General features: G+C 39.0%; 1 protein-coding gene across 2 annotated transcripts in view; it reads left to right on the forward strand.

The window, feature by feature from the left end:
• LOC127804058 (uncharacterized) overlaps positions 1-25346 on the forward strand; it is a 73485-nt gene that overhangs the window by 16423 nt on the left and 31716 nt on the right. For both annotated transcript variants that reach the window (XM_052340780.1, XM_052340781.1), the window contains 3 exons: positions 18980-19062; positions 19206-19270; positions 22502-22563. In XM_052340780.1, coding sequence (XP_052196740.1) covers positions 18980-19062; positions 19206-19270; positions 22502-22563 — 210 coding nt within the window. The remainder of the gene's footprint in view (positions 1-18979; positions 19063-19205; positions 19271-22501; positions 22564-25346) is intronic.

Here is a 25346-nt window from a genome sequence, read left to right on the forward strand (position 1 = left end):
GTCAACAGCCTACCATCCTCAAACGGATGGCCAAACGGAAAGAGTGAACCAATGTTTAGAGGCGTATCTAAGGTGTATGTGTTTCAGCCATCCCAAGAGCTGGAATAAATGGCTACCATTAGCACAACTTATCACAGTGCCATCAAAAGAAGTCCCTTCGAAGCTATGTTCGGATATCAACCTCCATTACTGCCTGCCCTGTCAGGAGCACAACCTACTATGGTTGATGTAGAGCAGTACTTCCAACAGAGACAGCAACTGTTGGGAGTCCTATAAAGAGAACTAGCTACTGCCCGCAATAGAATGAAACAAGCAGCAGACAAACGACGCAGTGAGAGGAATTTTGAGGTTGGAGATCGGGTCTACCTCAAGGTAAGGAGGTTTTTACAACAACCTTATACATCCCTACCAATCTCTAAATTGAGTCCAAAGTATTTTGGACCATATCTAATTGAGGCTAAGGTAGGTCCAGTGGCATATAGATTGCAGCTGCCGGAAGGAGTGAATTGGCATCCTGTATTTCATGTATCCTTGCTAAAAAAGCAAGAGGAGAAGTTGTGGCTGCCGGACAGGACCTACCATCTGCTGCAGAAGAAGAAGAAGAGATAATTGAACCTTGAGCAGTGCTGGAAAAAAGGGTACAATACCAAGGGCAGCTACCCTTAGTTCAAGTAAGGGTGCAGTGGTCTCATTTACCATCAAACAACACCACGTGGGAATATCTTCCTGATCTACTGAAGCAGTTCCCTTGAGCTGTCGGCCTTCTTTTGCATTTTTGGGACAAGAATGGTTTGAAGGGGTAGGGATTGTCATGACCCTAGGGGAGGAATATGTAATATTGTAAAATGCAAAGTTAATGGGGAATTAAAGGAACTACCAGCAAGCTGTAAACGGGTAATCTGTTGGGTAGTTGGAGTTGTTGAGCTAGCTAGAGGTCTTATAAAGCATGGACCTACGGCATTAGAGGGTATCTTGGAAGTTAATAACAAATTCCCTCTCTTTCTTGATTCTATCTTCTCTCTCCTATCTATTATTCTTTTCTTTCTAGCATTCTTATGTCTGATTCTACCGATTTTGCAAGCCCTAGTCCCAGGGCTTGACACTCCCCTTCTAGCTAAATGTTAGATCCGCGATCTGACGTGGGAAATTCTCTCTGATTGAGAGAGAATTTGCGGGAATGTGAGAGGGAGAGTAGAATTAGAGAGTTGAGAGAGAGAGAGAGAGAGAGAGAGAGAGAGAATTGGGAGGGAAAATGTTTGATTCCAATTATCAATTTGTTGAGTTCAAATGAGCTGGGCCAATCTTTTATACGGCCTCAGCTTGGGATTGGCGCCAAAATGGTTGCCAAGTCCCTTCTAGAATCAATACAAGTTGCTTAACAAATTGCATACAACTTGCATTGCTGGAACATTCTACCAACAAGCTAATTCCCTCCAAAATTACAATTATAGCTATGGGCTACAAATATAGCAACAAATTAAAGGGCTGCAACCTAGGTACGTGACACCAAAGTAGCTGTTTCCTGCAAACGTGCCCTGGGGAATATTTTTCTCCACATCGGAAGCATAATCCGGCTTGCCTCCTCTTCTCCATTAGTTTTCCCCCATGTGACTGCATGGGGTTAACAGCTGTTGGAGCTGTCTAACCTCTGGAACCTTGGTTAAATTTAGTGATCCTTGTTAAATCTTTTCTCTCCTTCTTGTTGACCACTCGAATTTATCCCCCTTGCCTGTAGCCTCTACTTTTTCATTAGGGCCTCCACTGTTAATTCTTGCAACTTTGCACTTTCAGCTGCTTGCTTAATGGTTCTTGGTTGTAGCATCTTAACCATGGGCCTTAATTCATCGCTCAAGCCGCTAATGAAACTTGAGATGAAATAAGCCTCGGTTAGATGGGGGTTGTGATTAATCATCAATGATTTCAACTCTTCAAACCTCAGTTGATAGTCCTGTACTGTTCCCCCCTGCTTTAACTTATTGAATTCCTTGATTATGTCCGTCATATTCCTATCACCAAACCTCTCACATAAATCCTCCACAAATTCAGCCCATTGATAGCTCTCCTTAACCCTTGACCAACCTTGAAACCAAGCATTCCCAATATCATTGAGGTATGCAGCAACCATCGTCACCTTCTGCTGCTCTTGTATATTGTACAGACTAAATATTCTTTCACACCTCCTAATCCACCTTCTTGGGCTAATACCATCAAATAGAGGAATCTCCATTTTTGGTAGAGGAAAACAGGACTGATTTTGGGCAGCCCGAACTCCCTGCTCCCCTTCAAACATATCCTCCCCATTCACTGCCAGTTCTTCCCCCAACTCCGATGTCCCAGCAGCAAGATGGGTCTGCCCAAACCTTAGTAATATCGGCTTGGACGTCTCCCTAGAATGAAAGTTAGGGGGGAGAGTTATTGAATTTTGACCCGCGAACATCACCATGAAGCTTTGTAGTTGCTCCTGAATCTGATTTCCGACTTCTTCTCGTAAGCCTCCTATTTGCCCTCTGATTTTTGATCGCATTTTGGTGACCGCCACATCCAACTTCCTCTCCAATCCACCCATAGAATTTTCCAATTTCTAGTCCAGCAAAATGATCGCCTCATGATTCCGGTTGGACCCAACCTCCAACCATTCTACTTTGCTTTGCAGTTCGGTGATGGTGGTGCCGAACTGTTGCAGCTAGGTCTTGAAATTCCTCATCCTTGTTTTGTCTGCCATACCTTGAAGTCACTAGAAGCTTGTCGACCGAGGATGGTGCTATGATACCAATATTGTCAGACCTCTGAGTTTGACAATGGATTCCTCACCATTTCGGTGAGATTTGGGCTTAGAAATTACAAGGGATTTGAGAAGAAATATAAGGGGAATTAGAAGTACTGAGTACAATAGAGGAATCTCCCGTACAATGACCTGGCCTCCCCTTTTCTACCTTCTAGAACAGTTGGTTACAACCACCTAGGTACAATCCTTCCTTAGCCTACAGCTACGGTACAACCCTTCATAGCCTAGGTACATGACACCAGCATGCTAATGTCTTCTGCTTTTCTTCTTTAAACCTTCTTCATCTTATTCCTTTCAATGTTCGTAGGTATTATGTTTGATCTCACTACTGGGTTGTGATCACTCCTTAGAATAAGAGCAGAAAATGAATAGAACAGTAAAGGTGTAGAAGAGTTTGAGAGAGAGAGGAGGAGAAGGTTGTTGATTGACAGTTGATAGCCTCCTCTACAATTCCTTCATCTATTTATTCTCATTCTTATCCTAACAGGCGATCAACTAACTGCACATGCTCCTAACAAACTCAGCGACCATGAAAATACCTCCCTTCTGCTTGTTAATTACTTCCTTGCCACTCTGCTAACCTGCCTTCTTTTAATCCATCAATTTAGCTGGAATTCTCTTCCTCCTCTTGCTTCTTGAAACCTCAACTTGCCCTTCCCCTGATGCTCTGTAATTGCCCCCCTCGGCAAGCATAAACTTGCCCTCAAGTTTGAGGTGAGGGCATGAAACTATGAATTGGCGATAGTCTTTCCAAGTGACTTCTTCCAAGGGTAAGCCTTTCCATTGCACCAAGATCTGTTGCCGTTCCTTTCCCGTATGGGCGACCTTTCAAGAGTTGAGAATGGCTACTGGAACAACCTCAAGTTGGTTGTTATGATGTTCCTCAGGAAGGGGACTAACTTGGACAGGAACCTGAGATCCCTGGTACCGTTTGAGCAGGGATACCTGGAAAACTGGATGAATCTTCGAATTGGCAGGCAAATTCAGTTTGTAGGCTACAGAGCCAATCTTCTTCTCCACTTGATAAGGCCCATAGTACCTAGGACTGAGCTTATAATGATCCTGATGAGCAAGAGAATGTTGTATGTATGGTTGTACCTTCATCCACACATAGTCTCCTTCCTTGAACTGGACCTCCCTTTTGTGCTGATCATGCTGATGTTTCATGTGTTGCTGAGCCTTGTGCAAATTAGCTTTCAACACCCTCAACAAGTCTGTCCCCTTCATCAACACTTGCTCTGCTACTTCTACCAAAGTTCCATTCACCATATAATTGGGGATTTTAGGTGACTCACATCCGAACAAAGCTTTAAAGGGAGTAATTTTTATAGCTGAGTGATAAGAACTATTGTACCACAACCCTGCTGATGGAAAAAGTTGGACCCACTCCTTAGGAATTTCATGCACATATGACCTCAGGTAGGCTTCCAGTACTCTGTTCACCACTTCTGTCTGTCCATCAGATTGTGGGTGGTATGCAAAACTATAGTGCAAGGTAGTGCCACTTTCCTTAAATAAAGCCTTCCAAAACTTGCCGAGGAATATAGGATGCCTATTCCTGACTATACTCTCAAGAAACCCATGGATCTTAACCATCATTTGAATGAGTTGGGCTACCTTCTGAGCAGTATAGTGGTGGGGTAAGGGACCAAAGTCAGCAAATTTGGTCAGCCTGTCAACCACTGCCAATATAGTTCCATGAGCTTAGGGTAATCCTACAATGAAGTCCATAGAGTGACCTTCATACACTTGTTGGGGCACTGGTAGGGGTTGTAGCAGTTTTCCGGCCCTCTTGGTGGAGTATTTCATTTGTGGAAAATTAAACAATTTCTTACGTAGTTAGTGATATCCTTTTTCAACCCAGGCCAATAAAAACTTGCAGCCACTCTCTTGAAAGTTTGAGTGATATCTGCATGTCCTCCGATTGGTGAATCATGCAGCTCCTGCAGTATAATTTTCCTCAAGGGTGAATCAGAGCTCAGTACCACCCTGCCTTTGTGACATAGCAAGCCGTTGATGATTTGGTAGGCGTCTGTAGACATGTCTCCTTGCGGCACCCTGTGATGCAGTTCCCTTATCTCTACACTTGAATGGTTTTCTTGATGAATTTGTTGAAGCAAACTAGTAGTAGGTCTTTCAAGGCCATTAGCATGGCATTAGAGTTAAGGCTATCTTCCACTGCATGTACTGTACAACCCTGTCTAGATAAAGCATCAGCTGCCACATTAGATTTCCCAGGTTTATAGATTATAGTGTAATCAAAACCACACAGCTTTACTAATTTAGTATTTCTGTTCAGGTGTCTGAATCACTTGTGTCATTAGCTCCTTCAAACTCTTGTGGTCAGTACATATGGTGAATGAACTTCCCAAGAGGTATTGCCTCCACTTCTGCACTGCCTGCACAATGGCATAAAGTTCCCTGACATAAGTAGAGGATTGACTCAATTTGGGATCCTCCAGGAACACCAGTTAGATGTCTAATTTGGCAAATGTGCTTTTTGTCAGGAGACCATTTAACACTTGGGGCATATAGTTTCAGGGTGGAGTGACATAGTGAATATCATGATAAACAAAGGAAAAACAATTGCTAATCCTCACACAAGCACAAAGGTGCAAGAACCAGAGAAAACTCTCTCAATTATATGGAATAAAGTTATGCTATTGACTGAATAAAATAGACTTAAGGCCCTGCTATTTATGGAGGGTTTTACAGTCCCTATTCTAAGAGGTAAAGGAATCTTAATTAAGAAAGGAAAAGTAGAGCTAAGTCAAAGACAAAATAGGATTCATAAATATTCTAGAACAAGGAATAAATTAAATCTTCCTACAAAATAGTAAAATAAGCCCTAAAAATAATTAAATAATTGAAATTACAAAAATTATTAAAATTAATAAAATGAAAGCTCTATGTCATGGAGCTAGACTGCAAGAAGATTGAAGCAATGCAAAGATGGTCAATCCCCACTAACTTAAAACAATTAAGGGGATTCTTGGGGCTTACCGGAAATTATAGAAGGTTCATTAAGGGTTATGCAATGGTGGCAGCCCTTCTCACCAGTGTACTGAAGAAGGGAGCTTGGGAGTGGGGAGTACAGGCAGAAGCAGCTTTCTTGAGATTGAAGACCATCATGATACAAGCTCCTGTGTTAGCTCTTCCCTGAGTTGGTACAGCTCTGAGATCTCTCCCTTTTTTTCATCTTCTGTAATTACTTTCGTCCTAAGGGAGTCCTCCTAAGGCTTGCTTCCCCTTGAACAGCTCTTTCCTTCCACTGAAACTTCAGAGTTAAGGCTTTAAAATCCATTTGAACATCCCCTAATTGCTCCAAAACTCCCAAAATCGCATCATCTCCTTTTATAGGCAATACAAAGAAATCCGATGAGAAGATCACTTGCTGCATTCTATATGACACCTGCACACATCTATCTTCACAGCTCAAATAATTCCCATTGCTGATGAATAATTGAAAAGGTTCGGTTCCCTCCACAGTGAGCACCAACCTAGTGGCTGTGTGGCTTTGTATGAAGTTATGGGTGCCTTCACTGTCTATCAGGACTTGTACTGGATGCCCCTACACATTTCCTGTCAAACGAATAGTTTTGGGGTTGTTTTGGCCTTCCAGTGAGGCAGCTGCTCTTGTGGTTGTGATTCATCTATGTTGGGATCACTTTCATTGGGTCTATCATCTTCTCCCTCAATCCCTGGTTCTTCCCCCATTAAAAATAGGAAGCGGCTTTTGCATTTGTGCCCTGGTGTGAACCTTTCATCACAATTGTAACAAAGCCCTTTCTTTCTTTTGATTTTCATCTCAGCTGAGGTCAGTCGTTTGATTGGCAAAGTTGAGCCAATCCAAACGCTTGGCTTAGAGTGCTTGGTCTACTGGCTATTAGGTCAATCTATATTTTGGGTTTTAAGCCTGCTATGAAACAACTTTGCAAGAAATCAGTGGGGAGACCAATCACTTTCGCTGATAGGGCATTGAACTGTGCTTGATACTCCAAAACTGATTTGAGTTTGTACCAATTTTGCTAAAGCCCCTCAAGGACCTTCATGCTCAGTAGGCCCAAAACAACACATCACAGCAGCCTCAAACGCATTCAGGGTGCTTAATTGGCTGCTTAACTGCATCCACTGGAACCAACAAGGAAATCAGATTGAGTTTCTGGTTGTTTGGAACATCATAAAATGCAAAGTATTTCTCGATTCTGAAGATCCAGGCAGCAGGATCTAGTCCATCAAACTGTGGTACCTCTACCTGATCGGTCGGGAAAGGCCCAACTAGTAATTCCCCGGCATATCAACATTTTGTAAGGGTCCAAATTGTTAGGAGTTCAACTGATTCAGAGGAGGCACCTGAAGGGAGCCATCATTTACTCCTTCGGATGATAGGTGCCCATCCTTTGCCATCAATCGTTCCAGATTTGGTGTAGGGGAGGGTTGAGGAAGATGGATTATGCAGTACATGTGTAAATCACAAGAACAAGAGAGCAAAACTCTCTTGCATCTGCATCTGCAACTGCAACTGTGTCAATTGGTTGCCCGTTTGCTCCTGTTGTGCCTGGACCTTGGCCAAAATCCCATTTCTTATCCCGGTGCAGTGGGAGTTTACCTTCTCCAGAATAGCATCCATCTGTTTACCTCTGTTGTCTTTGAGCAAGTACCTTTGGCCATGGATGAATTCTTGGGTCTATGCATGGGGTTTCTCTCAATCAATGACAGATCTCACTACTGGGTAGTGATTGCCCCTTAGAATGAGAGCAGAAAATGAATAGAGAACAGTTTGAGAGAAAAAGGAGAAGTTTGTAGATTGATAGTTGATAGCCTCCTCTACAATTCCTTCATCTATTTATTCTCATTCCTATCCTAACAGAATGGAATAATCTGGACAGGTCATCAACTAACTGCATATGCTCCTAACAAACTCAAAAATTATGAAATACCTCCCTTCTTCCTGTTAATTACTTCCATGCCACTCTACTGACCTGCCTTCTTTTAATCCATCAATTTAGCTGGAATTCTCTTCCTCCTCTTGCTCCTTCGAACTTCAACTTGCCCTTCCCCTGATGCTTTGTAATTACTATCATATTATCTTGATGAGATCATATAGATGTATGTATTTATTGATGAGTAGGATGTCTTGTTGACATTTATTGTAGAATACTGTGTACAAGAAATAGAGACAATTAGGTAGTTAGACAAACTATAGGAATAGTTTTTCATTCATTATACATTTATTTATTTTCTAAGTGACTTTTTTTTCTGTGTAGTTGCTATCATATGAGCAGTTACGATTTGTGTATAAATTTATCTTATCCAACTAATGAAGTGAGGAGTTTTTCTGTCTAAAATTAACATGGTATCAGAGCATTTCTGATTAGAAAATTCCTCCATCGTCTCAATGGCGTCCTTCACCACAACAATCTCTTATTCTTCCTTGCAAGTACTCATTGTTCCTAGTTCTAATGGACATTCAATTATGATGTTCATAAGTGGTAGAGGAAAAGATGATTATCTTAATGGTAAGGCCCCTAAATCGAATTCAACATATTCAAAGTACAAGACATGGAAGGCAGAAAATAATATGGTAATGTCATGGCTTGTTAATTCCATGACTAATGAAGTCGGAGTAAATTTCATCCTCCACAAGATGGCATAAGAGAATGCCACAAAGGAGAAGTATTCCAACCCTAAATACACATCAAATCGGAGTAAATTTCATCCTCCACTAGATGACACAAGAAATTTGGGATGCTGCAAAGGAGAAGTATTCTGACACTAAAGACACAACAGAGGCGTTGTCAAGGAGACCTCTCAAACACCCAATATTTTAGTCATCTAACTAAAATATTGACAACAACTCGACATGTTTAAAGTGACCTAAATAGACAGACACTTTATAAAAAGAAAAATTGAAGGTGGATTTCCTACATACCAAGGATCTATCGAAGACTACCTATCGAAAACTCAATTTGAGGATGTAAAGATTCAACCTGGGCTTCTTTAATATTTACGGCCTTGCTTGAGGGGGTGTGTAGAAAACCGTGTACAAGAAATACAAACAATTAGGTAGTTAGGCAAACTATAGGGATGGTTTTTTATTCATTATACATTTATTTATTTTCTAAGTTGTAGTTTTTTTTGTGTAACTGTCACCATATGAGCAGTTATGATTTGTGTATAAATTTGTCCAATCCAAATAATAAAGTGATGAGTTTTTCTATTTGATATCAACATTTATATTCATGATAAGCTAGTTTTATTTTTATCCTTTTTTGTGAGAATGGAATACTTTCATTCTTACTTCACATAATGATACAACCCTAATTATAGGGTTGAGAATTTACAACATAGGAAGATTACAACAAAACAACTAAGGAAAGATTTCCTATACAACATTTTAGGAAATAATTCTAAACTAAAAATAAGAAAGTATCCTAAACTGAATTTAGAGATTTCTAAAAACAAAAGGTTTAGCTCAACTTCCAATTCTTCTCACGAATGATTAGGCAACCTTCCTTTTCCTTTCTCTTGAGTTTGTTACAGGAATCAACACTCCCCTTCAAGTTGATGAATGAATATCAATCATTCACAGCTTGCACACGAAGTCTTCTAATCGTCTAGTAGCCAGCCCCTTTGTTAGTAGATCAACTACTTGCTTCTTGGATGGAACATAGGGTATATGGATCAAACCTTTTTCCAATTTCTCCTTTATAAAATGCTGGTCAATTTCTATATGCTTTGTCCTGTCATGTTGCACAGGATTATGAGCAATGTTAATGGCGGATTGATTATCACATAATAACTTAATTGGGCCATTAGTAGTAATTTTTAGATCTTCTAGAACAATCCTTAGCCATAATAACTCACATAGACCAAGTGCCATAGCCTTGAATTCTACTTCAGCACTAGATCTTGCCACAATACTTTGCTTCTAACTTTGCTAAGAGACAAGGTTTCCACGTAGAAATGCACAATACCCAGTGTTATACCTTCTATCAACTAAGGATCTGACATAATCTACATCTGTGTAGTCTTGAATGTCCAAATTATTACCTAACCTGAACAAAATCCCCTTGCTTGGAGTTGTTTTCAGATAGCATAATATCCTTCTTATTGCCTGTATATGTTCCTTAGTTGGGCTATATATAGATTGACTTACCAAACTGACAACAAAGCCAATGCCAGGTCTGGTACATGATAGGTAAATCAACCGGCCCACCAATCTTTGATACCTCCCTTTGTCCACTATTGGACTGCTAGTATCTCCTCCCAATTTAGTGTTAGGTTCTACAGGGGTGCAAGCTCTTTTTCTTCCCAGCTGACCTGTTTCTTTTAGCAAATCCAAAATATATTTGCATTGGGATAGAAAAATACCTGCTTTAGAGTAGGCTACTTTTATTCCCAGAAAATATTTGAGTATACCAAAGTCTTTGATCTCAAAATTCCGAGTTAGGTTGTTTTTTATGACCCTCTATTCTTCAATATCATTGCCTGTGACAATTATATCATCCACATAAACTAGCAAAGCTGTCACCTTTTTTTTTTAGTGAGTGCTTAATGAATAAAGTATGGTCTCCCCTGCTTTGGTGATATCCCATGTGCCTCATAGCCTTAGAAAACCTATCAAACCAGGCTCTTGGTGACTGTTTGAGGCCATAGAGTGCATTTTTGAGCTTGCATACTTTGTCTGAGCCTCCCTTAGTGAAACCTGGTGGTGGTTCCATAAACACCTCTTCGAAATCATCATGAAGGAAAGCATTCTTCACATCAAGTTGTTGTAACTGCCACCCATAGTAGGCTGCTAGAGATAGAAGAATTTTCAAAGTTGTCATTTTTGCTACAGGAGTAAAAGTCTCTAAATAATCGATTCCATAACTTTGAGTGTAGCCTTTAGCCACTAGTAGAGCCTTGTATCTTTCCAATGAACCATCTGCATTATATTTTAAGTTAAAAATCCATTTGTAGCCTACCGGAACCACCCCCTTTGGTCTAGGCACCAATTCTCAAGTTTTATTTTTCTCCAATGTTCTCATTTCCTCCTACATGGCTTGCTTCTAATTCTGATCCTTTAAAGCCTCATCAACTATTTTAGGGATGACAACGGTGTCTAGTGAAGTCAGGAAGCTTTTTTGCTTTTGGGAAAGTCTGTGATAGGAGATATAGTTGGCCAATGGATGTTGAGTGCAACTTCTAACCCCTTTTCTAATAGGAATAGGGAGATCCAAATCATTAGAATTAAGGTTTGAAGAAATCAAGGGATGAGTGACTTCAATATCTGGGCTAGAAACTGATGTTGATCTATGCTAAGAATGTAGAATAGGCTGAGCTCTGGTCTTGAACACATAGGGAGAGCCTTTAAACCTAACCAGGGATGGCAACTCAGGTTGCTTTGTTTGGTTAGGTGAGTCCTGTCCACTAGAGATAGGAGAGTGAACTGGTGAGTTGGGTTGAGCAACAGTTTCTTTTGGTTTTGTCTCACTAGAGCTGATGGGAATTAAGTCCAAGCGGGGAAGAACACCTCCTTGGTCACCATTCTGTAGAGTCTCCCCCTCGGGACCAAGGTTAGAGGGGGCCAAAAAATGGTTGAGATTCAACAAATGTAACATCCTTAAGGCACATAGAATTTTCTAGTGGAAGGATGGTAGCATTTGTAACATTTCTGGGTAGAAGTAGCCAAGAAAGATACATTTAAGGGCCCTAGGATCAAGTTTGTCTCGGTTTTGCCTGGGAATGTGAACAAAGGACACACATCCAAAGACTTTGAGAGGTATGCAAATCAGCGTTAGGAAAGTAAGATGACTAACTCTGAAAGGCACTCTGATGGTTTAGGAGTTTAGATGGAACTCGGTTGATTAGATAGGCTACTATTAGGATTGCCTCTCCCTAGAAATGTTTAGAGACATGATGATGGTGGAGAAGGGCTCTAGTAACATTTAGAAGATGTCTCATTTTCCTTTTGGCCACTCCATTCTGTTAAGGAGTGTTAATGCAAGATGATTCATAGATAATTCTTGCTTGCTGGAAAAACTTATTCAAGTAGTGATTGAAATAATCCCTTGGATTATCAGTACGAAAATTTCAAACGAGAGAGCCAAATTGAGTTAAGATCATCTTATGAAAATGTGGTAAAACAGTATTGATAGCAGCCTTGTCCTTTAAAAGATATACCCGAGTCGTTCGAGTACAGTCATCTATGAAAGATATAAACCATCTAGCCTCAGAACAATTAAGAACCCTAGATGGCCCCCACACATCAGAATGAATCAATGAAAAAGGACTAGGAGACAATTTATTAATAATGGGATAAAACACTCGATAATGTTTTGATATTTCACACATCACAATGAAGATAACTAGTATCTAATTTATTGAATAAATCAGGGAACATAGTTTTCAGGAAGGGAAAAGAAGGGTGTCCCAGGCGATGGTGGTGAAGCCAGATATTAGTGAGAGTAGGAGAAGACTGAGATGAACAAGCAAGCTTAGGCTGAGCCCTTTTAGGAAAAATACTCTCCTTATTCAAGACATATAACCCATTCCACTCCTCAGCAACACTAATCATCTTTCCCGTGTCCAGTGTTTGAAATTCATAGGTATGAGGAGAAAAAATAACACAACAATTGAGTTCTTTAGTGAGCTGATGGACAAAAATCAAGTTGGTAGATAAGTTAGGAACATGCAAAACCTGTTTAATAGGAAGAATAGGGTTAAGGGTGACCTTGCCCTAACCCTTTATAGGAATTTAAGTCCCATTGGCTATGGTGATATGTTTAGGAATTTCCATAGGCTTATTGGTTTCAAAAACAGTGAGATTATGAAACATATGGTCAGTAGCCCCTGAGTCTAGAATCCTCAAGTCATCCCTATTGGTCTTTGAGGCATTAAAAGAGTTAGAGTGAAAACAAATACCTTGTTGAGCAAGAGAGTATGTTCCATCCCAAATAGTTTTTTAGAAAACTCTTGAGTTTACTAATTTCATCTACATTTAGTTGACTTAGGTCTGATCCAACAGCTGATTCTTCCTTATACATGGCTTCCTCTTGCTTGTTTGAAAGATAGGCTTGATTCTTTGAGGATAAATTCTTGAAACCTCCTATCTTACTCAGCACCGCCTCCTTTCCATGTAGTTTAAAATAGGTCTCTCGGGAGTTTTCGTTTCTTACAATAGGTACACCACAATCTTTCTCGACTTTGTGGTTTTGATTGCACATCAAACTTCCCTTACTGGGATTTGAATCTAGTTCCTTCTCCTTTATTGGTCATCATAGCTGTAGAACTAGTTTCACTAAGCATAGCTATCCTTATATACTCCTCACTTCGGACTATGGAAAACACTTCATTAAAAGATGGAAGTTTTTCCCTTCCAAGAACTTGCACTCTCACTTGATCATATTCTACATTGAGACTTGCCAAGAATTCCACAATTTTGTCCCGCTCGAGGATAATATTAAGGGTGGCTGCATCTCCATTACACACCATTTTAATATCTTGGTAATGATCAAGTTCATGCCAATATCCATTTATTTTGTTCAGAGTGTTGTCTCGAGAAATCCAGAATATAAGGAGTAAGAATGTATCGGAATTTAGAGGATATAGATAGGCGGTTACCAACTTGTAAATATAATTAAATTGGGGGGTTAAAATCGGTAATGTCTATGCCGGTTATAAGAGTCCTAGAAATTAATGTCCTATTATTCTATAAATCGAACAATGGTCTAGGCATAGATGAGGTATCATTCTCACCAGAAAGTAGAAGAGAAAAGGCTGTGAAATAAAATAGTTCTTTGTAATCTTGAAAGCTTGTAATCGTGAGGATTTGTACTGATCACATTTTGATAATCAATGAGGAAGGCTGCTCTTGGGAGGTTTTAGAGGTTGGATATAGGATTGCATATTGCAATTTGAACCAAGATAAATTTGTTCTCTTATTTGTGGTTTGTGTTTCTTGTTTCTTATTTCTATTATGTTTTTGGTTGCATTTATTTATTTTTCCTGTTGTGATGTTTGTGTCCAAACCGAGGGGATTGTGAGTGTGTTAAGAGTGATCATATTTGTTGGTTCTTAGGGTGATTTCTTGGACTGCCAATGCTCCCAATTTTAACATATTTTGTTGTAGTACTCAATTACTGTTAATGCCCCTTGCTTAGTGCTACTTAATTTTGTCTTAATCTCAAAAATCACTGAGATATCTTGCACCTTAGAGTAAGTATGTTTAACGGTATCCCAAATATCTTTTACAGTAGACAAGAACATGTGGTTTCTACTTATCTCAGGTTGCATAGAACTCCACAGCTATGACATGATCATGGAATCCTCTATATCTCAAGCTGGGAATGCGGGATCAGATGTCTTGGGGCCTGGTGCTGTCAAGTGAGCTATCTTCCCTCGACCCTTTAGAAAGGTCCTCACCAATTGTGCCCACTGTAGGTAATTCCTGCCATCCAAGCGGTAGAAATTCTGCATCCCTGGCAGCTCATTGGTAGGAAGATTTCCTGTTGATTGATCAAATGGACTTGTAACACCCCACCTTCCTGGGCGTTAGGTAACGTATGATTCCGAGGATATATCTTTTTCCAAACAATGTAAACTCAACACAAAAATCGTTCCCCGAAGATCCCGTTACACTTTCTCAGTATATCAACTTAGAATCATCAATAAACTAAGACAGGTAAATCACCTCAAATGCAGAAGCTAGATCGAAACAACATAATCGAAACCACTTTATTCATAACATAAAGCTGAACCAATGTTTACATGGCGTCATGAAAATAAACATTATTGAAAACGACATACTATAAACTATCCACTAATCGCCGTCACTTCTCGGTGATTCCTTTTCCTTTCATGCCGCTGCCTTCACCTGGAACGTTTGAATATTCTGGGGACAAAGTCCATATTAGATGATGAATCATCTAAGTGAGAGTTCAAAACACGTTTTCATGAATGAATACAAGACATGAAATAAACCAACACGACCCGCTAAGCCCTAGCCCAAGAGAATCCCACAATGTTTAACCCTACCACGGGGAAAGAGCAATATCTCTAAAAGTCATGCCACCATACCGACACATTGACACGATGCGGTTCTAGTTTAAGAGGGGCAAGGTCAACGCATCTCCCCAACATCTCGGGAACAATCGTTACCAACTCCCAGCCCAAGAGTGTCACATCAACGCAAGAACCCAGCTCACCACATTTATGTCTGAGATTACGTTCCCACTCTATGCATCCAGGAACCACTACCCAGTCCCAACTCAAATCCCATATGGACCACCTAGTCATCCTAGTGCAACTTCCCTGACTAAATGGTTTGGCATGGAAATCAAGGCAGCTATCTCGGCATGCTCACCAGCACAAGATACCCTTATTATTCCATCACGCCCTTGGAGAATTATGGCTACACTATCCAGACAACATTTTAGACTGATATTCCATATGAACAATCAAAAAACGCAAAACAATGTTACATTTCATAATTCAATGCATCATATAAACAACAATTTTATAAAATGCAATGCACAAGTACAAAACGTTTAGGGATGAACCTTCCTCATAAAACCAATTGTCACTGGTTACTGTTTGCATGCAACAAAACCATTTTGTATGAAATCACAACACGTTTAGATAGAACCAACACCAAGTTTTTAGGATAGAAACACCCACAATAAGTCAAGTTTTGGGGGGCAAACACTCACCTCAAACGTGTATTTGGAATGCCTCAATCCACGTGCACTGCCTCGATTTGCGTGCCAAATCACAAACATCCAATCTTATTCTCAACCTCAAACTATGACGCTCCCTAAACACCATATTTAATTAAAGAGCATCAAAATCTATTTTTCCTCAATTTTTCATAATTTCCTCTATTTTTCTCCCAATTTTCACTTCGATAATTCAAAAATAATTATCTCCCCAAACTTTTTCCCAAATGTTTCAACATGATAATTCCTAAAATAATTTAAGAAAAATATAGGAAACAAAATACCAAAATTACCCCTTCCCACGCGCCCTGCATGTGAAAGCTGGCGCGTGCAAGCACGCGCCGGTCTTCTTCCTCGCTTCCGGCCACTACCGGCAGCTCCGATGGCCGAACTAAGGCCACCCCCTTGAAGCTCCCTCAAAGTCGATCCCAATAGAACCCGTTTTGCCGAAAGGCCACCGGAAAAGGCCCCGATCGGGCAGTTGTAGGCGCGGCGTTGCGGTTCGCCTCGTCTTTCTGGCCAAGCTCCAAAACCCACTCAAAACCACTCATTTGCTCACCAAATTTTCCAGGATTGATCCTTGATCCCTTGAGAACAAAAGCCCTCTATCCCTTGCCTTCAATTCACTCCCAAACATGAGTAATTTTTGTGTAAACTTTCGGCCAAACCCTAGCTATTTATAAGCGATTTCTGGCCGTTTTGCAACCAATCAGAGGCCAAGGCTTGGCCCCCAAGCCTCCTTGCATCGTATACCACCTCCCTCGAACCTCCCTTAGTTGTCCCATTGCCGGAAACGGCGGCCACATGCGGTGGATGGCGGTGGCCGATTTCTTCCTTGCGTTCACACTATAGGTTTTGTTTTATTGCACTTCAGCCCCCTTGATTCTTCAAATGCCATTTTGTCCTTTTCCAATGCATCCCTAACCTATCTAGCTATACCACTAAGATCCACAAGTTCTGTACTATTTGTTTCATCCTCAACATTTTCGAAAAATTGTCCTTTTGACGTCCCTCGAGAAAAATTAGAAAATTGCACTTCGGCCCAGTTGGTTGATTTGACCCTAATTCCCTTCGTTTCAACCCGAATTCGCTCAAGGGTTGCTTTATATATAAAATATTGGTCCTCAGCACATTCTGTTGACTTTTCGGAAGTTTCCTACGTTGATTCGGTTTTCTTAGCTTGATTGACAGTTGTACCGAAAACTGTTCCTGATCCCACTTCTTTTGATGCCTAAAATCATAACTCGTATTGCTCGTCAATTCCATTACATTTTCCTTAATCATCTAGGGTTCGGGGTACTCCCTTCGATCGATTTGGTCGCTTAAGACTACAATAATGTACCCTAAAGCCTCATTATTTTGATAATTCCATTTATACCTTTCGTCAAATGCCATCTATACCCTTAAGGAATTCCCGGGGTATTACAGGACTAGTCTCTCTTGTTGTCATAGATGGAGCAATCTCGAAGATTTTTGACATATTCGGTGGGATAGAAGACTCAACTGGTAGTATAAAAGGGACAAGGTGGTGCAATGAGGGCAGAACAAGTAGGAGTTGATGACACTGAAGGCCAAAGAATGGCAATAAAGGATAGAGAAACAAAGAGTGCTAGCGCTGAAGAAAGCAATGAAGGCCGGAGGAAAAAACTTTTAGAAAGATGGCTTTGATGCCACGTGAGAATGGAATACTTTCATTCTTACTTCACATAATGATACAACCCTAGTTATAGGGTTGAGAATTTACAACATAGGAATGATTACAACAAAACAACTTAGGAAAGATTTCCTATACAACATTTTAGGAAATAATTCTAAACTGAAAATAAGAAAGTATCCTAAACTGACTTTAGAGATTTCTAAAAACAAAAGGTTTAGCTTAATTTCCAATTCTTCTCACGAATGATTAGACAACCTTCCTTGTCCTTTCTCTTGAGTTTCTTTCGGGAATCAACATTTTTCTATGTCAAAACTGTAAAAATAAGCAATTGAATTTATAGTTGGTCTTTATAATGTTTATGTAATTTGACTATAGAAAGTAAAAAGAAAAAAAAAAAAAAGATAGATTTATCAGTTCAAGTTATTACAAGTAAGCTATTATCAAAAAGATTGGCTCTCTCTCTCTCTCTCTCTCTCTCTTATTTTATTTTATTTTCTTATTTTGATGTTCCATGGGAATTTCATATGGAAAGAGTATATGATCACTATCTTTAAATTGTTTCAGGCTTCAATCATCTTATCAAAAAATTTAAGCTTATGAGATGTGGGTAAAATTTCTATAACTTAAAACACCTTCTCAAGTGTGGCTAACTACATAGCTGTAAGCTGACTAAACATGTGCAACTATTAACATGCAGGCAAAGAGATCTGAACATAGGATGTTACTTGTCTGATTCAATGTTATTTGATAGAGAATGAAGATCAGAACAACAACAAGAAGGATGAGAGAAAAACAACTGAGAAGAGAAGAAGATATAAGGAAAAAAGAGAGAATAGCAACACCTTGTTATGGCTTTTTAAAAGTGGGCATCCTTAGTGCAAAGCCTTCCAACTCCAACTTTGTGACTCTGGGGAGGGTTGGTTTTGTATCCAAACTTACCCTTGCTTGCAAATAGGCTGTTTCCACAACTTGAACCTGTGGACTTCCAATCACAGAGGAGCAACCTCCACATTGCTACCAAGGCCCGCCCTCTAATAGTCGTTACAGTTGGCTTTGAAAATATTATCTAAAAATGACCGCCCTTGTGCAAATTTCTTGTCTCAAGGTATTTATGTATGTGCTTGAATTCAAAAAGCTGATTCTCTTGGATTGAAAAATGCTTATGGATGTGCTTGACTTTTGAACAACAATTAACTAATTTCATAGAAGGATATGGGCTATCTATGCTTTCTTCTCAAATAAACTAATTTTGAGCAAGAATAGAAAGCAATAGTACATTTTTTTGGTTAAAGATTGATTAAACATTAAACAAATTTTAAATTAAACATTAAACAAATTTTAAGTAAATGGAACTTGATGTGGCTTAGTAGCCAAAGAAAGAAAATGTACAGAGCTAGATAAAAAAATCATTCAATTGTGAAATTTGAAAGTTTTGCTCTAGTTATGTGAAGATTTGATTAATATAAAAAATTGGAAATGGAAAAGGAATGGAAGTTCTTTAAGGTTGAGATTTCTAGGGACGACAGATGACAATTGTATCCCGGGGGCGCTATGTGGGTTTGAATTGGCAAATGTATAACATGGAGGGAGTTGAGGATGTAACTGTTTTCATTTTGATGTGGTGTTTTATATTCTAAATGCTTGGAATAGTTCTATTTCATGGTTTCTATTCTGTACATCTAGTTGCTTCTGATTCCATGAAATCCTGAGTACACTTTTATGAATGCTTTTAAGATTGTCATTAATATAGCTCATTATAGGGCTGTCTCTTCTCTCTACTGTTCAACTTGACTTCACATTCCTTATGAGTTGGACCTGCATGACACTGAATTTTAGGTCAGTGATGAAGAAGTTGAATCTATACTTCCTACTGCAGCATATGCACTTGCCAAGATACACATGCATCTGGTACATAGTGGGTAAGACAATGTAATGCATGATTCTTAATTGTAGATTCTGATTATTTTTTGCTTTCTTTACATGCTAAATTAAACTAATTTTGTCTTTAGTTTCTTCTAGGTGCTTATCCTTTACTTTTTCTTCCTTTCTTTCTTCCAATCAGATTCTGTTATACAGCTAGGGGAGGATTCTGCTACACAGAGGATGACATATTTGAATTCCGTACAGGCAACATGTTTTATCCCTTATGTTTTTTTTATCAGTAAATCTTTATGATCTCCTCCGTTCTTTGAACCCAATGGCTAGAATTGTTTGAATGGAGATGTGCTTCTCTACTTCCAGGACTAATTTATTGAAAGTTTATAACGGACTACTTTGATGGGAAGTTCATGAACAAAATGTTTTTCCTGTATAACGTGTAAAACTATCATGTCATGCATAGTGAAGAAGGTTTTCACTCATTTTGGTCATTTAATTTACATTACAAAATCAATTCAAAATAAGATTTACTAGATCCCAGTCCTATATTAACAAAAATGCTAATATTTTAGTGATTTATGAATTAGGATGCATATTCAGATGGATAGTTCAGTTCCAACTAGTAACAGCCAATTTAGTGATCTAAGGTGATTCTCAAGATTTTATGTTTATCCTAAATACTTTCCTTGTGAAGGATTATGAACTGAAATATAGGGAGAGGGATCTTTTGAAATACAAAGCATACAAAATGGAATTAATGTATTTTAATATAATTAATTTGAAAAGTAAAGAATAACTTTTATTATATATCTAATGACTAATTGCTGAAATAAAATTACTCTAAGGCTCCATCTGGTTGGGTGTAAATTGTTTTCCGGCATTTGGTTTACAAAAAAGAGAAATCATTTTCCTCATTTTCTGGTGTTTGGCTGACAGAAAGACAGCGCATATTTTATAATGAAAATATTTTACACCAAAAGGATGAAAGATGACTTACTAATTCAAAATCTGTGAAGTCATTTTCTTATTCACACCAAAGCTAATAAATTGTTTTTTCTTTCATCAAAATATCTTTACATATATGTATATGCTTATATCTACACATAAATACACACACACATGTATACACAATATGTATACATATATATGTACATATAAATATACATGCATCTATATATATACAGATACACAGACACACACAATCAATACATATACATACACACACGCATATTCATATATATACATATGCATGTGTGTACACATTTACATACACATGCAAACACATAAATATGCATACATACATACATCTACATGCACACACATACATAGACATACATACATGCACAATATACATTCATGATTCATACATAGATATACTTATGCATACATACATACATATATGCATATAGCTAATTTTTAGAAAATATTTTACAATGCAAACCAAGCATCAAAAAATAAAAGAGAAAATATTTTTTTTTGTGAAGCATTTTACATTGTAACCACCTTGTTTTGCTTTCCCGAACAATTCTCCTTTCAAGTATTGTAGCTCCAGATGATGCAATGCAAATGGGATTTAGTCTTTATATGGAACTATGTGAAGTTACTATATTTATATGGTTTCCATTGGCATATTGTATGAAGTGCCTCACCAACCAATTTTGGCTTTCATGTGCAAAATTTTTTGATTTTTCATTGCCCAATGCCCATATCCTGCTTGATGCCCTTCTTAGGCAATAAACCAAAAAACCTCAAGAAAAGAAACTCAGGAACTTCAAAGATCCCAGGCTATAACCGGTTCACCGTACCTTTATTAAATTTTAAAATAGATGCTATATACTGTCTCTTCCTTTTTAAATTTTAATTTCTGTGATTAATTATATAAGGAGGGAAATTCATCGTATGAAACGACTATAGGATATCTATGCCCTTATGGAGAAACTTTATCATAAACCCTCATGAAAGTAGTAGAAAGACTTTCTACTTACAGATGACTGTGGGAAACATTCCGTAGAATAAAAAGTTGAGAAAGGAAATCCATCAAGCTATCAATTACTGAATCTTTTTAAAAAGGTAGAACCGATGAACACTATACCATTGGCCTTCTTATCTTCATCCACCTAATCTTGCTATCATATTCATGCAATCTTATCCATGAACTGCTTGTTAAGGATAGTCCTAAGTTATTGCTGTGTACAAATAAGAGAAGGACAGAAGAGTAGATGATTCAGTTTGTTATTAGTAGTAGGCAGCTTTATTCTCAGTTGCACACGTGGCTAGTTAGTTTTGTTCTGTTTTAACAAACAACAGTTATTTGCTCAGTTTGTTATTGCTAGTTATCAGTAACAGTTAATTTTTTAGAGATTTTGTTGAGTAGTCTCATTGTATCTGTTGAGACCCTTTTTAAGAATTTTAGAGTTCTGTTCTTTCTTCTCAGTTTTCTCTCAACTTTTCTTCCTTTTCTTCTTTCACACCCTTGATAGAGGAGGTGCACATGAAATCTCCTCACTGTATTTTATTCCTCTCATCATCTGCCTTGAAAGTCTCTTTGTCAGCAACAATTTGAAACATCTCCATTGATGGTTTTCCAAAGTCAAGCTAATGATGTATTTCATTGTTATTTCCTCTGGAACTGGATTGCCTTCATATGGTATTTTTTTAGTACTGTACATACAAACAGTCAGTTTCTGTGCTGGCTCTTCTGGATCGTGAATTTTTTAATTTGGATGAAGCTTTCACTGTTCCTTTCTCCTCGTGTTTCTCCCACTTCTTTTCTCTGAATTCATTTTAGAGTTTTTTTTCTTCTGAGATATGGGAATTAGGAAGATAAGTGCCAGTTTCATTTGACAACTGATGAATTGCTTTGCCACTATAGTTGCCAATTAGAACCTTTAATGAGTCTTTAACTAATTTCCTCATTTTGGTTTGAACTGATAGAATGACTGTAGTGGGTTATTAGATTTTTGCAGTTTGGTAAATAAGTACTCCATAAATGTCATTATTGTTTTGTGGATACAAATGTCATATATAGACATGCACATGCATATACTTGTGAAAAACTATGCTTTTGATTGCTTGTCCTCTCTTTCTTTGTCTCTTCTCTCCCTATATATATATATATATATATATCAAAACTTGCATTTACACATTCTTACCCAAGCTGGAAATTCTATCCATGCCTTCATCTTAACTTGAGTATTGTACATAATGGTATCCGAGAGCTTAAGTTAAAGGGTTGGCTTGTAATATGGAAAAGGATGGTGTACATTGATGTACTATGCATTTATCCTGTAACGTGATTCCATTTAAATTGGCCTCTGACTGGAAGGATGATTTGACTGTGTGGGACATGTTTTGCTGATTCTATTTTTCAAAACTTGCTTTTTTTATTTACCATTTTGTTACTCTTTTCTCCCCCCCCCCCCCAAAAAAAAAACCTCTCTTCTGGCATAAGTTCTTAAAAGTTCGTTCACTCTTATGCAGATGATGGCCAGGATGTAGATGGGTTGCCAACGGAAGGCATAGAAATTACATGTTTCCATCTGGTAAGGTTTTAGAAACTTGTGCTGCAAACAGATGCTCATATTGCTAATGCTTATGTAAATGCATTACTTAGTGTTTATCCTCATCACAGAAGGTGTTGAGAGTTCTGGTTTAATACAATCCTAACCTTGGGTTCTAATGTCAAATAAATTAAGTACCATAGTCCAGGACATTGTTCTGTTATGGACTGGATGGACTGGAACATCCTGACCCGAACGAGAAGTAGTATAAAAAAACTCAAGTTACATCTCAGTTAATTCCTTGGCCTGTAAAGGCTCTTCCTTTCAGTCTAGGTCATTCCAGACAAAAGACCATTCTACCACTACCAATATATAGCCATAATACTCTTTTCCTTGTAGTGTATCCATAACTAACAGGACCGTACATCTCTTTGAAATTGAATATATAAACAGTTTCTATCCTTGGCCCAAAGTAACTCTCTTTTTCCTCTCAATACACATGTATACTGCAAAAAGTAATCATTGACCACAAGTTTCCATTATGAGCACTTGCTGGTAGGGGTTGCAAAATTTGTTTTAACCGATATTCGATTGAACGGAATATTTTTGTTAATTTGGTTTCAATTTTTCATACAAAAATGTTCGGTTCCATTTTCTTAAACATAAATTTTAGATTTTTCAGTTCAGTTTTGAAATTAATATTTTGGTTTTTAATTGAATAAAGAAAACTATGCATCACTTTACGAAAACACACTCATATTTAATCTATTCTATTACCTAAGCAAGCACCTAATTTGGTGGATGAAACCTTTTTCATTTCCCAAAAATGCCCTTTTTATATTATTTTTCTTAAAGAAAACGTAACAACAAAGTAGTTGAACCTATGATAAGTTACAATAAAACAAGAACAACCTTACTGTTGCACCAAGGCTCATCCTCATTTAAAATTTGCCCCCAAAAAGGGTAAATTGCCACCAGACCCCTATGGTTTGGGCCTTTTGCCCAAAGACCCCATGTGGTTTATAAATGGCTTTGTTAGTCCTTATGGTTTGCATTTTTGGTTCATAGACCTGTCATAGCCCAAGGCCAAGTCTGTAATTAGAAAAGTATAATAGGGTATAAGGGGAGATTGGTGTAACCGTAATAAGCCCATTTGGCACATGGCCACTTGGAGGCTCTTGAGAAGTAGTTAGAGGAAGCCTCTAGTTGTAACCACCCCCTATAAATAAGAAACTGCTCATGAGGATGGGGATATGTGAAGATTAATTCACAAGTCCTTTCCCTCCAAATTCGATCTCTATTCTCTCTCTCTCTCTCCCATATTTCTTATCTTTCTTCTTCCTGCCTATTCTCTTCCTAAATTCTGGAAGAGTTTCCCGGTCAGATCTCATGATATGACATTTGGTATCAGAGCCGGCGACTTGTTGGAGCGTGGAATGGCTGAAGGTACACGAGCAAAGCAGACGGAATCGCGGTTGGATGCCATGGAAACGGGGCTATGCCAGAACTAGGAACAAGTAGAGAACCGCCTCGAAATTTTGGAGTTAGGCATCCATAACACCTAGGAGGAGATTAACAAGAGTTGATCAGAATACATGGCCAATTTGGATTGGGTTGCGGGCCGAATTCGATCGGAATTTGCGAGGTATGCGGCCAACATAGATCAGGCTGTTAGTGGAATTAGGGAAGAATTCGCAGGGTTAAGCCAATAGTTAAGCCATCAATTGAGTGCCGCTTTGAGCATCTTTGCTAGGCAACCCTAGGCCAGTCTGCTGACTGATTTTCCCTCGAGGGCCTCATTGGCACCAATTTTGACTACACCGCAAGACAAAGGCCTAATTACCCAGTAGACGCAGGAGATAGGGGGGAAGCAGAGGACGATATCACGAATCAAAGAAGAGGATTAAACCACTCCAATCCTCCGGGGCCACGGATGGACATTCCCTTTTTCGAACGCGATCGACCTCGATGGTGGGTGAGGCGTTGTGAGAAGGTCTTCTTCTACTAGTACAGAGTGGCGGAGAGGGATAAGGTGAATATGGTCGCGACTTGAATGATGTAGCCGATGCTTGGTTCCAGAATTGGAGTAGGGGAAGAGAAGAGTTGAGTTGGCCAGGGTTCGTGAATGGCATATGCAACTGGTTTTGGGAGAAGACGAGGACAAACGTTATAGAAGAATTCAACAAGCTAAACCAGAAGGGGTCAATGGAAGAGTACTTAGTGAAATTTGAGGAACTGAGATTGCTATTATCTTTAGCTCATCCTTCCTTGGATGATGCCTATTTCGTATCTAGCTTCATTAGCGGTTTGGATGAACATATCCGCCCCACAGTCAAGATGCTCTATCCTACATTGGTGGGACAAGCTGCTGAACAAGCTTACCTGCATGAGATGGCCTTGGATGCGGATGCCTTTGCCAAAAGGCATCAATTGTCTCCTAAAGGGGGGTCGGGAGGAAAATTTGGAGACTGCGAGTAAGGGTAGCAATCCACCTTGGTAGAGGAATGGGGTTGCAGGAAGATCTCAAGTCGCGCCAAACCAAACTAAGGACCTTACTCTCGATCAAAAGCTATAGCTGAGACTTTGCTTCCGTTGTGGGGAGAAATTCGGCCCTGGACACCAATGCAAACGAATGTTGCTTACGATGGAAGGCCACCAGGCAAAAGAGAAGGAAAATGAAGGAGGGAAGGAACCAGAGGAGGAGACTGAAAAAGACGAAGGTGGGGAAATATCAATGCATGCACTGCAAGGTCATACATCTTGTGGTGCTCATTGACAGTGGGAGCACTCATAGCTTCCTTGACGAGGAAACAACCTCTGCCTTC

The sequence above is a fragment of the Diospyros lotus genome, chromosome 6, assembly GCF_014633365.1.
Source record: "Diospyros lotus cultivar Yz01 chromosome 6, ASM1463336v1, whole genome shotgun sequence".
NCBI classification, from domain to species: Eukaryota; Viridiplantae; Streptophyta; class Magnoliopsida; order Ericales; family Ebenaceae; genus Diospyros; species Diospyros lotus.